The sequence below is a fragment of the Megachile rotundata genome, chromosome 3 (assembly GCF_050947335.1).
Source record: "Megachile rotundata isolate GNS110a chromosome 3, iyMegRotu1, whole genome shotgun sequence".
Lineage (NCBI taxonomy): Eukaryota > Metazoa > Arthropoda > Insecta > Hymenoptera > Megachilidae > Megachile > Megachile rotundata.
This window is the reverse complement of record NC_134985.1, coordinates 22807994-22825941: the sequence shown is the minus strand read 5'-3', so window position 1 is coordinate 22825941 and position 17948 is coordinate 22807994. Positions and strand designations below refer to the sequence as shown.

Sequence of the window (17948 nt, the reverse complement as noted above, 5' to 3'; positions counted from 1 at the left end):
CACTGGTCGCGATTTGCCAGCAAGGAGAAAAGGAAACGGAAGAAAGAGGAGGGGGAAGCAACGGTGAGGGGTGTTCGAGACGAGCGTGCAGTGTACACGCACGATCGACAGATCGAAGATAAACGCTCGATCCGACAGGAACATCTCCTCGTTTGCGCCGATCACGTCGAACAAACTCGACCGGGAAATCGACGCGCGAGCTTCTCGGTTGCGTGTAATCTTCTCGACAGAGCTACGTTAACGACGGTATTAGCGATGCAACCGTTGTCGTCGAATCAAATTCTGCATCGATCGATCTGCCTTTTTTTCCTAACGGACAATCTATTACATGCACCGTAATGTATCGGCCTCTCGAAGTTTTCCGGCTTAAACGAACGAGCAATTTTGGAGAAATCGCGTTAACGGTATGGAGAGAGATCGAGGACACGAACGGCTGCTTCGGTATCGTGAATGTTGCGATACCCGAAAATATATCGCGTTCGTCTAAGCGATCGCCAAGGCGTTTCCACCTAGTTTAGGGCAGAAGCCTGATCGAAAAGAGGAATCGATTGATCGATGGCCCCGTGTAGTTATAACACGCGACTACTCAGGCCCGATCCTTAACTTGTTAGCCGCGATTGCCGACCTGTGATTAAGGTAACGGTAGTCATCAATTCGGACGCGTGATCGTTAGCCTGTCAGTTGACGACCGACATTTAAGAGGTGGCCGCCGCGTCGCGCTGAGCCGCGCCGCCGTGAAATCGGTCGACGTAATTTGCCACCGTGCGACGGTTGCCAACTACGTGAGCGACCTCTGAACAGTTTAATCCGATAACATGCTTCATCGATTTTCTTCTCTATGGTTAGAAAATATGCAGCGCCACCGGAATATACGCGCGTGCAGTCTTCGAGCAGTTTTCGATTTAAAAATTTGCTGTTTCGTCAAAGCGGAAACGCTTGAAAGTTTGGGCAATTAACGTTGCCGCGTTTCACGAAAAACCGACTAAAATCACCGTTAAAAATAATCGACGTTTCTCAAGCTCGTCACGATGCCAGTCACTCTCGAAACCTAATTACGCCGAGCAACAAGCCGTCGTTAATATTCAATTAATCATCGACTGGGCGTTACGCATTTTCTCGATAATCATCGGTCGAACGCGCGTCGTGTCGCGTCGTTTTATCGATTCCCGCTCGCAGTTGCTCGATCGATGGTCGGTGGCATCTCACCGGTTACATTTCGTCTCGTTGGCCCATCGTAACACGCGGATTTAGTTGTACGGGAGACACCGAATTATCCGCGCTCGAAGATAACCGACACGAGTATCCTCTCTTAAGATCGATTCGCAGCGCGACTTGATCGATTATTCGTCGACAAGGAATATCGGGTTCGTGACTCGAGACTATTAATCATCGATCAGGATTAATAGCGATTTGCGGAAGTACGAACAATACGTGGAAGTAGAGTGACGTCACGGGGATGATTAAGATAACATTGCGCCCTTCGATCATTTAAATTGAGCCTTTTCAGCAACCGCAAACACGCTTCGTTATTATCCATCATGGCCGATGCAAACGAAATTTATACACGGACCTCTGCGGGAGAAAAAAATTCCTCGATGACCTGGATAGATTGTATTTTTTCGTCTACGATATATTCTCGACTCGACGTATTTTTGCTCTACCGCGAAAGAAAAAGTAACGATTACCAAGTATTTACATTTTCAGCGAAACGAAATTAACAGCGAAGATATCGGAAGTGTCTCGCGATTAATCTGACTTAAGGAGAAACAGAGCAAGTTTGCAACGAGTCTAAAGAAATCTACTCGCATCGTTACCTAAGTTTCGTTCACAAAGGTGGGTCGATAATTTGACGAGCTAGGTTGATCGACGGCTCGTGATTCGACCGTGAGAGTAATTCGACTGGTTAATTGGTGAATTTTAATGGGGGCGTTGCGCAAAAATTTCCTGCTGGTCATCGTGGAATGTTCGGGATATTGCCGTGAGAAAAGTTGATATATTTCTTACTAGAGTCGCGCTTCAGTTCGAAACGACCGATCCGCGAGGAACATTAATTGTCGAAACTTGTTAAACTGTTCGCGTGAATCTATAATTAAATTCAGGTAATTTGATATTCGACCCGAATACCGGTAGACCTTTCCTGTTCGAAAATATTTATCTCTGCTGGTAGTCCACGATCTCCCTTTCCAATTAGGATCCAATTAACCGACGTTATGTGCTCGTTACGATGCGTTAATTAGTGTACGAAGCGTGCGTAGGAATTAGATAGGAACGCGACGCGAAGCAACCGTGGAATCGGAGAGTAGGTGTGAACCACGCCTGAAACGATTCGTGATCGTGCCGTAACAACGTCTCGGTGCGGCTTCGTCCCGTGACGATCATAGATTATGACGTGGAACGAACGAACGGTTATGTCTTATGACAAATGTGATCTTCGTAGCGACAGCTCAATCTACAAGTTGGTCTTGTCCTCGAGAATAAACAGTGATACTCGGGTCCTTTGATTGGCTGCTATCTAAGTGGGCTATCCACTTTCGTGTCGCTGGCGAGTGTTTCGTTTCAATTTGTCGCTTCCACCGTCTCTCTCGTTCGTCGACTTTCTCCGACACCGGTTGAACCCTTTAACCCCTTACCGACGCGACGGTAGACGATCAACCGGTAACGTCGTCGAAACTCGTTAACGCTGCAACGATTCGATAAACTCGAAAAATTCATTCTCGATCGGACGCTAATGCGCGAACGCGTACGAATACGAATAATAATGTTCGATACAGAACGCGTAAAACGCACGCGTTCGCTTGTCACGCGAGATGAGTTCACCGATCAAGATAACAAAGGTTAAGCCCGTAAGTGGTGAATGGCTGTATCGTGTGAACCAATTCCAATCGACAGTCTGCGACTGCACGCTTACGCGAGAGATCGGACAACTGGGAATCGCGAAACAACATTAGCCCTTTAATTCCAAGAGGTGCCACGCCCGCCTCGTTCGTCCGTTCGTCGTCAAATGATTTATTCGCGATTGCGTCGAAACGGTTTTTTCTCCGTTTTGCGCGATACGTGACCTTAATTATCGGGTCATTTCATAAATAATCCGACACAGCGACGGCACGAAAGTTGTTCCACCTTTCGGTCCATTACTTTTCTTTAATGATTTTCGAAGCTCCAATGATTTCCGAATCCGATTCGTTTAAATAAACTATTCGAATAACGTTCCTCTCGCGAGAGCGAGACGACCTTTTTTCCCCGGAGGCGGCTGTTAAGAGCAAAGAGCGAAGGGTGTAACGAACTAATTACGCGGCGTATACGAATGAAGATTTATCGCGTTTGCATTTTCCACGGTGTTTGCTGGTTCGTGCACGTATTCCAACTTTCTCCCTTGCCTCCCAGGGGCGTAGGTGTACTCTGATCACTTAATATCAAATCTTCTTAACGACGCCAAGGAGTCTGGCTAAAAGTTTCTCGATATACCGTATAGAACGTTGCTTGCTCGAGACTCTACCAGCGGAATTCTAAACTTAGTTTCAACAAATTTCCACTATATTCGATAACTTTGGAAATTTACGATCACCGGTATTTATTCTGCTGTAATAATTGTTTTCCAAAGCGATCGATGCGTTTACCGAAGAAATAATGCGGTAAAGCTGAAGGACTCGCGTGTCCATTCGAGTCACGGTTGCAAATCGAACGACGCGGTGCGGCGTGGCGCGGCGTGGCGCCGTATTACTCACGTCCAAACTAATCGATGAGTCGCGGGACAATCGATCCTCGTTTCGAGCGGACTTTGTAACTTCTCGCGCGTCCGTGAGAAATCGCTCGAGGATTCTCGCGCTTCCATGTCGTACATTCTGTAAATATTTCGAGGAGGATCGTCGAGATTCTCAAATTCTTGCTTGTATTTTTGCCAGTGTTCAGGCATCTTTGCTATTCCGCACGATATTACGTTTTTGCCAGAAGTTGCTCAACTGGACAAAGCATTTTGTCCGGCGGTCTAATAGCGTTTCGAAGCTATTTGTCGATTTAGTTGAAGATGGCTGTAGTTTCGATGAAATCTATGTGCACGCGAAACTACTTTATTTTGGAGAATATCGGTACCGATTCCACTCGCTTTTCTATTCCTGAAAGTTACCGAAGCGAGTTACTCAACGTCGAAACATCTCGTTTCCCATGTACATTTTAATATAATTTGAGTCGGAGTCGGAGCATAATCGGGACAGGGATAAGACGCATGCCTCTTCATTGTATCGTACCGTAGGAATCTGGCATGGAGCGAGGGGAAGGAAGGGAAAGGGAGAAGAAGAAGGACTCCTTTGTGAAAGCAGCCTCAAGAAATCAGGATTGATATAGAGCTGCGGTAGGTTCGCTCGTAACTTTGTCCCGCGGTACCAGAGACGCGGCCTCGATCCATTAATCAGCCTCGTACGAGGCCTGAACCCTGGGTGATTAGCAGGCGTGAACACCGACTCACCATGGATATATACGCGCCATTGGTCGCCATTGTCGACCACCGTAGACGTTCCGAGCCGCCGATTGAGACGTCCGTCTTCTTCGTCCGTTCGAAAATCTCGATCACCAACCCTAACTTCCTCTTCCTCGCGTTCCGCCTCGCGAACAATTTTCTCTTCGACTCGTTTCGGTTCAGCGGCTTCTCGCCCGTTCAAGTTTCGGCAAAGGGGTACGATACTCTTGCGCCGACTTCCCGTTTCACGATCCGAGTCGTACCTGTGTCCGACCTTTTGTTATTTCTACTCCGTTGCACCTGTTAAAAACTGTGCGTCGGTTCCCCGATCCCGTATAACGTTCGCGCTAGTTCGTACCGAAGAGAACTTCGCCCCTTCGTGTCGCGAGTTCGTATCGCGACGAATTCCGAGTTTATTAACGAAGATCCTTTCGCGGAATCGGTAAAAATCCATATACCGTGATACGACCGAAAGCAAAGGAGGCTGCCAGCACGGAAAGCAATTACTTAAGCATCATTTTTACGGACAGACGGCCGCAATTACGCCGGAAGGGATCGCGATTTCTGACGTTCAGTCAAGGAACGATTTATTTCCCCCTTAGGTAACTGTGGGCCGGCTCTCTTCAAAATAAGCAGCTAATTGTACGACGATTTAGCCGGGGAAACCACCCAGAGCGAACCACGGAGATTCCTTGTGTCTCGTGGGTGTAACTTACGAGGTAATCAACGTGGTTGTAAATTAAGCGGCGCGACTAAGCTCTCGGAGGCTACTTCGCGCTCTTCTGGGACAAACTTTTCACACGGATTTTCACCGACACCTTTACGCGCTGTAAATATAGTCTGTCTAATCAATACGAACCCCTATCCTTTCTACACGACCCGTTGTACAGGCAATCTATCTTTGAAATCCGATGCGAACTCGCTCGTTGTTCCGTCAGAATTACGATAAAGCGATCCGTGGCTAAGAATCGAAAGTTTCAAATGTTTCGGAGAAGAAGAAAAATGGTAATAAGCTCGAACTAGTGGCCGCGAATTCGGTAGTTAGCCAGCGAACGCGTTCATTTTCCCCATTGCGATTGCACGGTTGCGAATGATAAACGACGGAAGCAGCAACGGCAGTAAAAGAAGCGTAGCTGGGTATCCAGGAATAATTTGCTACCGGCTCGCGGCTCGCGGGTTGCCACGTCCTTTTCATTAAACTTCCGAAACGCCGCTAATATTCACAATTATTATCTTGTATTCCCGCGGGATAATTGAGCGGCGTAGTCGACTTGGAGAAATGGTCCGACAGGGCTACCAGCCGCGAGAAACGAGAGAGGCGAGCGCGGCCGATGGAAAAAGAGAAAGAAAGGAACGCAGCAGCCGGCGCCGTGGCGCGAGATGATGAACAGCCCTACGACGATTCGCTAATAACCTGCTATCAGTGTTGTAAAACGCTTTTTGCTTCTCCGCCGATACAACGCGCGAGAGGGATATTCGCGAACGCGATTTCCGCGCATTCCAGCACCGACGTAGCAATTACACGGAAACGCGCAACGCAGCGTCGCGAGAGACTAGGCCCTGCCTTGGAAAAAATAACGCATCGCGTCGATTTCCTTAATGATCCGCGACGTAGTAACCAGTTCTCACCGTTCTCGCCGTTTTTCCGACGATCAACTCGAACGCGGATCTCGTTTACATCTTCCGTTTTTCTACCTATCGATGTCTCGCCTTAATCGTGCCTCTTACAAATCCGAGAATCTCTGTAACATCCAAGATCAGAATAGTGGAATAACTTGCTCGCAACGTTCCATGCCGTTCGAAGTCGGAAGAACGCTCGAACTTCGAGATAACGTCGAAACGGTGAGAAGCTACTGATCCAGACAATTTCAGCTGGATAGACAAAGTAGTAAACGACGCTGTTTATCTTGCTGATTGTCTGTTAGGGAAATTAGGCTCGGTGAGATCAGGTTCGTTATCGGAACACGAATCATCGATATCTAGATAGCTGGCCGTTAAGGTCGAAAATTATTTCGATTAAAAAAATTTTGCTGCCAGTATTTTCTGACGTTACGCCCGATGATTTGGACGATCAACTGTTACGTTCACGGAATGAACGAACCTTAAAACGAGATGTGCAGGATAACGAAGAAATTTGAAAGCGGATCCTGACTGGATCAAGATGATTGTTTCCCATGAGACATATTTTAATAAACGACTTTTTCGACTGGACAAATCGTTAGTAGTCGATTATTATAGTTGTCGTAACCGAGGAGTGTCCCAGTTTAGTTAAGAAACACCCGTTAGATGGTTGTCGGAGCGTCGGGTCCGTACGAGGGTGGCATGTGTGCTGTTGACCCGCCGTGGACCGGTTCGGGTCACTCCTTTTTTCCCTCCTTCATCGAGATCTTTTTTTCCTTCCCTTCTTCGAGCACCTTGAATATAGCCAGGCGTGACGTCACGCGAGGAGGCGTGATAACTTACACGCTGGTGCGTGTGTGGGCCTACGCGTGGCACAGCTGTGTGCTCGCCAAAGCCCCCACAGCTATTCTTCCAACAGTTTTCCTCGATTCGGATCATCGGAGAAAAGGACGGAAGATCACGATACCGTTAACCGTTTTTTCGAATTTCGGATCTCGATTTAATTATCCGAACGACGAAGTTTCGGATATGCTCGCATCGTTTCGTTCTGCCTATCCATTCGAACTCGATCGAATTCTGGTTTCCAGGAAAGCGAATGTGCCCATTCCCCGCGCATTCCAAACTTTCTTCTATCCCAAGGGACGTCCGAATAGAGAACGATTTCCTTTCTTTCGCGGTTGGTCGATCTTTCGAGTATCTAGACAAGGCGTTGAATTCGCGGAAACCGGCGCTGAAAGAACCGTCACGTTCGATTTTAACGACGAAACAACACCGACTGGATACGCTGGAATTATTAATTAGCCAGTTCTTACGGAGCTCGCGAGCAGACCAAGATCAATCCTCGGGGATATAACATTAGCAATTTCATTCCTCGCGCTTCCAGGATTCGCATCGATATCGATTATTTAACGAACTTCTTCTCTGGTCGGTCGCTTTCATATCGGCCGCGAGTCAACCAGGTTTTGTCCGTTTCTATTTTGCTCGTCGATGGAGTTCGCTTTAATTAACCGTTTCGAAGGGGGACTCGCCTCGTTTGCTCGTATTCGAAAAGAAATACTTTATCGAAACGGTGAAAGAAGGATAGGGATGCGACAAAAAAATATTTTAGGACTTTTGGTAATATATCGAAAATTACGAACGAACTCTTTCAGCGAACTGTCGATTCAGTTTTACTATTATTTGACCCGTGTAAACACTGTCTCTGTGTAGGAGAAACGCGGAAGATGAACGAGACGGCTAGAAAAAATTTGCACGAGTATGCGCGTCGGTAGCTCGCTATTAGCGAGTCGCGGCAAGGTTGTTCGTCATCTCACGGTTGGCTAGTCGTGGTCAGGCATAAGCTCGCTTTACCGACACGCGACCCACACGCGTACCGCTCTCTCCTTCTCTCTTCGTATTCCTTTCCTCGTTGCCTACCTATCTGTCCCGTCCTTTTCTCCGACTGTTCTCTTCGTCTCGAGAAGTACCGGAGCTAGCTAGCATTGGGACAAGACGGAAATAAGATACGACACAGCTGATACGCCTTCGTTCCGTCGATTACGCGCTAGGTGTATGCCAGAGATTGTCGATGATGTCATTTCCAACTATAAACCGACGCCAAGTGCAACACACCGGTCCCCGCCACTTTATGTCCGCGATTTTATGCAAAATAAACGCCGGAATGATAAGGTAGGACGATATTGGCGATTATCGATTTTTCGCTGCAGCTTCGGTTCGAATTCTTCTTTTTCTTCTCGCGAACAAGTATACCGCGGGTCGTCACCGAGCCTTCTTTACTCTGCTCGTATTTTGTCCGGAACGGTCTTTATATGCTTGGATCCTGGTACCGAATACGTGAGAATTACTTATTTTTACGGCGCGATAAATACTTGCTTTGGGCACGACGAAGCAACGAAGAGTTCCCCTTCGTCGTGGAAACGCGACAAATCGTGAAACGTGCGCAACGAAGATACTCTAAAAGATGATTCAGGAGTTAACCGAATAACTTTATAACGTGTTTAACTCCGTTGAATTTCATTTTCTTAGTCGTCTTACTTGTCTTACTTGTTTTCGGTTTTAGAACGACTCTAGAAATATATTGAACAAGAAGGAAAAACGTAGACGCTCGTGCGTAATTAGCTTTTATTCGAGTTCGAATAAAGTCGAGACACTGTTAGCCATGTATCGAGTATTGTAACGTGTCACGTTGCACCGCGAGGCAGTTTTATTGGCAAGTCGAACCTGACCAACGGATAGTTTCATTGGGCTGGGTTTCGCGATAAGTACACGGGGAAATAAATTGAAACACATGGTGGCGTTAGACAGATCGAAGGACGTGCATATCGTAATCTCGATGTCGTGCTAAGTCCGAGCGGTTGAGTTAGACCGACCGGTACTTGAAATACTCGAGGAAATAGGCGACGTCGCCTTTTTACAGACACGACGAACACATTTTTCTGGCAACGTTCGTTCGAACAAATATCTACGCGAATCGTTTAGAATTCCATTGTACGTGGTTACGCGTTATTACAACGATTAAAATTGATCGTTCTTGAAATTATAGGTCTTCCGAAACTATCGAATCAGAGATCGGTATTTATATTAAAACGCGCGGTATCGTCCTGCAGTATCGTACACGTGCCTCGTCATCCTAAATAGTCGAAGAACGTATAAATTACATGGCGAAAAACGCAACTGCCGTGATCGAAAACGTTTCTCAATTATTTCCTGACATTTTGCCGGTTGAATGCCGCCCACATTGTCTGTCAGCGACTCTTCGTCGCTTATGCGTTGTTGCGCGAACGTTAGTCGCTGTCGCACGCGACGGTATCGATAAGCGATCGATTTTTCCGGCAGCCGAGATTATTAATATCCCGGAGGCAGCTACGGAGTCAGCATTCCCAACGACATTTCTCACGAATCGATCTGCCGAACGAAAAATGCCTGCTATCGAACGTTAGAAATTTATACCGAAGGCCCTTGTCCGATAAAACAAGGAATTCGAAGCAACGATGAAGTGAAGGGAGGTTTGTCCGACCGGAGCAAGCTGCGCCCGCGACATCAATCATCCTGGCTGTGCCGAGCAAGACTTTCACCGGCTGTTACGACGCGACGCGACGCAACGCGACGCGACGCAACGTCCACGTACTTGCACGAAAGCCGGTTGCCGCTGTTGCTGATCGAGAGTCGCGCATCGACTTCTCTTCGATACGATTCACGCCCGAGACTTATTACTTTATTTATCCTGTCGCTCCAATTTCTATTGTTCCGTAACATTATAGAATCGATCGAGCGATTCCGACTCAAGCTGGATGAATCGGAATTCTTCGGGATATTACGAAAACGCAAACGTGCTTTTGCGTCGAGAAAGAAGAAGAAAGAAGACTCCGTTATAATCGTTGAACAGTCAAAATTTTGCGAAGCGAAAATGAAAGAGTGGCATGCGCGGTGGGTCGAGAGGACACCGGTTGCATTTCGGTGAAAAGCAACGCCGTTTCGAGATCCGGTAGTCTCTGGACGGATCGATTCGCATTCTTTCGTCGACTCGACAACGTTCCGCTCACGAACGATCGCGATCCACCTGGAACCGAGATACGAAACGAAGAATACGAATCGAACATGCACCGGTAGGTAGGACCAACTGTTCGGCGATGATTCAGGCAAATCGATCTGCCACGGACTCTCTTTCGTCAGCTACATAATGTTCCGCCCACGGTCGATCGTCCAACAGATTCTGACAGCGGAAAAAATAAAGAATCGCGCGACATCGCATCGGTAGCGTCGATCGTTGCAACACGATTTCGGTTAATAACGATCTTTCGAACGATACGACCTCGACGAAGAATCAGTTTCTTCCGCGGAACGCCGACCACGCTCGAGGAGCTTTTACCGGTGCCAAAGAATTTCGTTTCCTATCCGTTTACGTTGTTTCGGTTTCAACTGTCTGGAAAATTTTTGTCGCGAACAAGCGGATCGATCACCCAACGCGACCCACCCACGAACAACGATGACGACGATGATCCCGGAGACGTCGACGCGCGGTAGAATCGTAGGGCAAGAAATAGAAAAGTAGCATCGATCCAGCGCCATATATTTCTTCGGCTGGACTTTATCGAAGGAAGCGAGAGAGGGATGAAAGGAGGGAAGGGAAGTATTGAATTCATCGGTACGCATTGTCGACAAGATATACGAAGCTGGGGGTTACGGGTTAAGTGGAGCCCGGTACCTCCGGTAAATAAGTCTCCCTGTGCGCCTGTTACTCGTGTAGATGTGTGTTGTCTTGGCCCTTACGTGTCTGGAAAGTGCACGGTGCCGGCCGCATAGAGCCAGAGCCACGCTTTCACGGGGCAATTTATAATCGTACCGGGTTCAATGGGACCCGTGTGGGACGGCCGAGAACAAAGGGACACCCCGTGGAAGCTAGGTGGTTGAGTTACTCGACGCGCAGCCCGGCACACCACCTCCGCGCGATCCTCGCTTAATGGATGATTAGTCGCTTCGAGGATTCTTTGGCCTCCGGTTTCTGAAACACGGAAAATGCCTGGTATCTCATCAAGGAACATTGTCTCTTTAGCTGTTGAGCGGTGAAAGAGCAGAAAGAGAAGGTGTAGAAACGTAGTTTTCGTCGGCCCTCTAGCGAGGCTGACGGTGTCTGAAATTTGCAAGTTATGGCCCGATGAAACGCAGTGGGAAGCTTCCCACGAATAACGCGAACAATTTTGTTTGTTCTATCGAGCCGATCGAAGTCGTGATTCGAAGCATACTCTCGAGCGAGTACCTTCGAAATAATCGTGCTAGACCGGCGGATGGCGAACGCGGAGGGTGAGGCTGCCGACTGTAAGAGAAGGAAACAGAAGAAAGGGCAACGCGAAGAAGAGGAGGTAGACTCACAATAGCCGTGCTTTGCCGCTCATTAGAGGCGAGGTCATAGGTCAGCTGGAACCGGCGCTTTGTGCTCTTCGTTCCTGTAACTTACGTACAAACAATGTCCACGCACGAGGATCCCCTTTTCTGCTCGTACGCGAAACGATGGCTGTGTTCGATCCTTTGTCCAAAAGTCACCGGCGTTAATGAAGGAAAGGAACTTTTTATCGAGCGAGTTGCAACGTGGGCGTAACCGAACGCCACGCCGCCCAAATCGAGAGCAAAGCGCGCGACTAACAAGTTCACTTCCGGCTACGCGATCTCCGATCATTCGCGATATCTTCGACACTCTACGGATTCGATTCTCGATTTCGTCATTGTCATTAGTGTTGGAGCGAATAAACAGATTGACTTCTTATGATTTTTCGAACGTAAATACGAGAACGTTGCACGGAACAAGCGGAATTCTATTCGTAAAATCGTTAGAAGTCGCGCCAAGTATTTTAAACGCGCCGTGTTCCTTAGTAGCGATACAGTGTTGTATTACGCGTATCAACTATGATATATCTACTAGCGAACAGTAAGCGCTTGGCAGTCGAAGCTGCTTTTATCCGAAACAAAAGCGCGTTATAATTAGATAAAGCGTCGAATCGTGCCAGTGCAAACAGCGAAACTGCCCCGACTATGCGAATAAGCGTGAAAATAACGCGTATAATCGATCCTCGTGTAGAGACGCTTCGAATCCCACGGAGCGAAGGAGAAAGAAGGCAAGAGAGAACGGAAGAGAAAGAGAAGGTTGGGTCCCAACTGGGTCGATCTCGATGCTCTATAATCCAGCAATACCGCCGACAAATGGAGTGCTAAATAATCTCTCGATGAGAGTGGAAAAACGAGCAATCGAAGCGATCGAGTCCCGGAGCAAAGCGTCGCTCGGGTAATAAGTCATCGAGGAGTACCGAAGACGATCCTGGGACACGTATCTTCGACAAGATCCGGTTCTCCCTCGGGGCAATTTCCAAAAATTGCCACGATTAATTCTGAAAATTGCGAGCATTTTCTCCTTGAAGCGCGTGATCCGTTGCAAACCTTTGTCGTATCGATTTCGACCGAATATTTTATTCATCGATGATGGCAACCAATAAAAATGATCGATTTAATTAATGATCGATTCAAGAGCATTAAGGATCCAGATTTACCGTGCCGATGCAATCTGCCGTTGCTGCCTTTGTAATTGAAACTCGATGTATATCTACCTGACAGATTTCGATACTCGATCGAGCTTTGAATTTCTGCTTAAACGTCGAAATGACTATTTTATAATAGTATTTTTATAAATTTCGGTCGCGCTCTTATATTCGTACAAAACTGTAAGATTATTTCCCGTCTGGAAAAAGAAGCGAATCTTTGAGAGGATGTCCTGTAAACGTCCTCGTTACCTCGTCCCTCGTCGTCGAAGCAGCATGGAATCTCGTGAAATCTCAAAAGGAACTAATCGATATCGTAAAGCAGTACGATCGATTCGCGCTAAGCACCCTATACAAAGCGGAACGTGCACGTGCACGTGCACGGGTAAGTGCCTATGTGGAAGCCACGTGTACGTGTTGAAGCGTGTATGTAGAGAAGAGCACGTGCGTGTACGCCCTTGCATTCGACTCCGTGAGTCACTCTCTCGTCAGGGCCTGCACCGGTAGCCGCGAAAAACTGCACGCTGCACTTCGGGAATGTCGTTGGCATGTACAGGGTGTTCCCCTTTGCTGCCGTCTGGCTGGCCGACAAGAACGGCGACGGTTCGCATCGGGATTTCGCTTCCCCCTTTCTTCTCGACTTTTTTCCCCTCGATCTCGTCCCTTTCGGAGAATCGACGCTCCACGCCGCACCGCAACCGTGCTCGTACCGTGCTCGACTCTTCCTGATATCGATGCTCGTTGCGCCATGCCAAGAAAACCTTCCCCTTCCCAGAAGAAAAGTCTTTTCTTCTTCCTCGTTTCCTGTTTCGTACTAGATTGAAGGAATTCTGTACCGATATCGTACCTGGCAACGAATAACTCCAGTTTGACGGCAACAAATTTCCGAAACTCCGAGGAAAAGTCTTTCGAAGACTTTCACTCGAAATTGTCCGAAGCCAAGAAGAAAAAAAAAAAAAAAATAAAAACAATAAAATATTTCGTACGATTTTGAAGGTACCTATGTAACGAGATACGACTACGAAACGAGTCACCCAATATACGAGGCAGTGGAACTCGTGTGGACGCGTACACGTGTACGTATACTCTCGAGCGTGTTCCTCGGTCGGGCGTGTCAGTGTGCAAGCGGATCGAAGATCGAAGGATCACGAAGCGAGGAAGAAGAACAAGAGCAAGATGAAGAAGAAACGGTAGTCGAGAAGAAGAGGGAGGAGCCGAAGGAGCGAAGAGACGCGATAGAGAGAAATGGAAGAGAAGGGAAGCGCGAGATTTATTTGGGCGAATTTCGACGGGTAACCAATGCCGTGGCCGCTTTCGAGGAATGCATTTCGCATTCGGAATCTTCCATGGAATATGTTCAGCCATCGAGTCCGCCATTCGATCGGCTAAGCCAGTCGCCGAATGTTTGTTATCGTTCTCGTGGTCCATGCACTTTTCTCGCGACACGTTGCGTTCTCTGATCGAAGGTAAGCTCGCGTCGAAGAAGCTTCCAACAACGTCTTGCGAGTTTCCTTCTTTTTTCCAACGAGAAACTAGTCTTCTCTGCGTGAAACCAGCAGCGACAGCTTATTCGGATGATTTATGGATACAGGACGTAATTAGTATTCGACGAGGAACATCCAATCCGTGTATCTCCATATTATCGTAATTATGTTGGCAAGACTTTGGAAGATCCTTTCCAGACGAACCAGTCGATAATATCTTCGAGTCCATTCGTGGCTCGGTATACAGTGGCTCTCATTAATATTCGAACATCGCGGTATTTAATGTTTCGATTACCAGGATGAAGTCTTCGAAATCCACGTCGGATATTATGTTTCTTATTTTACTTCGAATCCTATGTATCGAAAAATAAGTCTCCTTATTCCTATATGTAGTCCGTTTGGAACACGAGCAGGACATCCGGGAGAGTTTAGGGAAGGTATATCCACTTGGGGGATGTTTTTTCTCGAGATCGCTTCTCCGAGTGTTTCCTCTCTGGAACCGAAGATTCTCCGAGGCCAGTGAAAGGTGTCGTTAAACCGAAAGGACGCTGTTATCCGATCGAGACATCACAAATCAGTCGTGATGTATCGTTTTTGATCAAAGTCGCTTCGAATCGTCGCTATTAGGCCGTTGGCGTCGTGGGCGGTTTTTATATTTCTACAGGACCAGAGAGATTTCGAGGTATGGGTGGATCGCGACCCGTGTCCCGTAAACGACTGCATGCGCATCGTTTAACTAATGTGTCGAACCGGTTGGGATCGGACTAGATTTATGTCGACGAATGATTCACGACGTGATTTACAGCGAATTGTCCGACGCGTGCATACCGATCGAGCATTTATTCCTGGTACCAATCGACTCGCAGATCACTCGTCCGGTTGAAGTCGAATCTCGCTTGATTCTTCCGGATCCTCTCGACTATCTTTCAAGTTTCTTCGATCAAATTCTATCTTAATTGTCTAACAATAAATCGAATTTGCAGAGGACTTTACTCGACCGGTATAGCTGGCACTATCGAAAGAGTATAAACTACGTCGAACGAGTATTCGCATCGTTTACAGTACGGTTGTTCGAGTAGGAGTAATATGTAAAAAAAAATGTTTCTAATAATTGAACGCAATTATTTACGTAATAAATTGTCGATTGAAACACGTAGACGAGGGTTTACACGATGCATCGGCGCATACACAGACTTTACCGTAGACTTATAAAATCAATTTCCAACGATTCATCGGTAAATCGATCATCGATCCATCGGTATAGACGTCTCAATAACCGATAAAAGCGATCGCCGATACGACTGAACGTTCCCCTCGCAGGCTCGTCACGATCCCCTCGCCGTTGTCGTTGTTAGTCCTCTTAACGAAGCCCCCGAGTCCTGAAAACGGAGTTTTTCCACGGTCACTCGAGAGTCGTGAACATGGACCGGTCGGTAGCCGGTGTTTTCTGTCGGTAAGGAGTCCGAAAGTCCCTCGGGAGCGCTCTTCCTCCTTTTTCCGATCTCCTTCTCCGTCTGGCCGATTCGTGGCTCGATCACGAAGGCAGGGCACGCGTCTCGAGCGTAGAATGTCGTCGTAACGAGGTGTTCCACCCTCTGTCCCCTCCTACGTCCTTCGTCTGCTGCGTGTCCAGAGGTGATCCCTTCCAACCGACGCGATACCGACGCGATTCAACGCGACGACCGGCAGGGACGAACGTTTAAATTAGGCAGGGAATCCCGCGGAATCCACGAAAGAAACGCAGCGGCCAGCATTCCACGAGGTTTTGATACGCCTTCGGACTATTGGTCGTCGGGGTACCATTAGCCCTTATGCGGTGGGAATGACTCCTTAGGGCCCAACCGGTCAACCTTCGCGCGGTGGGTCGTACGATTGCACGCTCTAAATCCTATATTTAATCGCTGTGAATCTTCGCCGTTGATCGATGAGGTCGCCGATCCGTTCAGATGATAGAATTACCAGAAAAACCCTACGAACCTCGTATTTTCTCCTCGGGGTTCGGCATCTCCCGTTTTATTACCACGTCGCGATTTCATAAGATATATAACCTGCACGAATCGCCGATCAATATCTGAACTAGCTATTTCTGTTGTTTCGCTCCTCTGTGCGGGTTTTTCCTAGTGTCGCTTGCATCGCGAAAAACGGATTTATCGAAATCGTGGCCAGGCATTCTAGTTCGTTTCACGATTTCTGCTGTTTACCACGTATTTTTCTTGTTCTTGGGCTGTCTTAATGTTTCGCTTTTAGCGAAATAACGCTCAGTTTAGCACGTGTCGAGCATCCGGCGTTCAGCGAACTTGCTGGATAGCCGCGTGTAAAAAAAATCGTATAAGAACGAACGCTATATCGAAGATTCGGTGTATTTAAATAAAACGAGTGAATAAGGATGCCGGTACGTTGTCTGTTGCAGAGTCTGGCCACAGGTTGGACAGCGGCTCCCCTTTCTGGAGGATTCAACTCGATCAGGATCTTCTAGACACCATCAGCGCGATATACCCAGAGTGGTTTAAGGTAAGCTGCTCGCGATTACGACGAGATCGGAGGGTCACGTTAATCGGTGTTAGTCGTTGAACGTATCACGGATAACGAGGTGCACTCCTCGTACAGGACTATACTAACAGCCGTGCCTCGACTTCCTCTTCGTCGAGTACTTCCGGTGCTCAGTTGAACAACGAAGGCATCGTGGCAGGCGATAACAGCGTCGTCCTTGAGCACAAGGTCGTCAAAGGCGATTCCAAATCGAAATCCAAGGCGAAGAAGGTGGACGGCATCAAGGACAAGGAGAGAGATAGAAAGGAAGGCAGACGCGAATCCAAAGACGAAAGGTAATTTTTCAGATCGATATATCGAATAGGTTGTTCGAAAAATAGCTTAGATGTACAAAGGTTAATTTAACCGTTCAGCGATTGACCCGTAGTTAATATTCGCGTTCGCGCTTCGAGTTTAATATCGGGTCGTTGGAGGTTCCGCGAAATTGACGGTGACCACGATAAACGCGTCGTTCGAACGAAAATGAAGATTTTCCATGGGCCGTGAGCAGATTCGATCGAAGAACGGTAATTTATTATCGTCGGCTGTGTAATCGTCGCGCGGCGATATAAACGGTTCGCTAACGACCGGCTTCTTATCCCCAACGATTCTAACAGCACTCGTCTCGAAAACTTTCGCCGCTGGCGAAACGTTTAATCGACCGCCTGTCATTTTATATGAACTTTCCGCGCTTGGCTCATCCCTTATCTCTCGCTTGGCATTTTACTCGATCGTTTCTAATGTCTCTATGAGCCCTCTTGCGCGTCTCGTGACCGTTCGAGAGGATCTAGAGGGATCAAAGGCGATTTAATCGGATCCTTCGAACCGTTGCCGAATCTCTGCCGCGTAGATAGATAGCTACGACGTTAAGGGGATAAGAACAAAGTTGTCGAGTAATTTACTATTTTTGTCGTTAATCTTTTTAGACAAGATCTTCGAAGTACGTTGTACGGAAACGATAAATGTAGGATGAAAAGGTTAGGCGAGATAGTTGAATCGGAAATTGGACAAGTTTCGCGAAGAGAGACGGGCTACGCGTGGAACCGACCAGCTCCGATCCGTGGAACGAAAAAATAAATATCTTGGAAAGATTTCTTTGTCGAGAGTACGAGAACGGGACAGGTCGGTTCTCGCGAAGAGGAAGGGGAGCGGGGTTGGTTTTCGCCGCTTTCCGATGAAAACGTCCATTCAGTTCGATTCGAGTGTCGATTGATCCGTCATTCCTTCATCGTCGACAAAAACGCGGCCGGCCGATGGAGCCGGAGACCGATTGACACTCGTTTTGTCGGCTCGCGTGTTCCCTCTTCTTCTCGGTCCTCCTTTGCCGAAGAGTAT

The 17948-nt window shown here is 47.6% G+C and overlaps 1 protein-coding gene across 5 annotated transcripts in view; it reads left to right on the top strand.

Moving 5' to 3' along the window:
- Positions 1-17948, top strand: part of LOC100876600 (uncharacterized) — a 165276-nt gene that overhangs the window by 79270 nt on the left and 68058 nt on the right. For all 5 annotated transcript variants that reach the window (XM_076530141.1, XM_076530143.1, XM_076530140.1 and 2 more), the window contains exons 2-3: positions 16495-16595; positions 16692-16909. In XM_076530141.1, coding sequence (XP_076386256.1) covers positions 16495-16595; positions 16692-16909 — 319 coding nt within the window. The remainder of the gene's footprint in view (positions 1-16494; positions 16596-16691; positions 16910-17948) is intronic.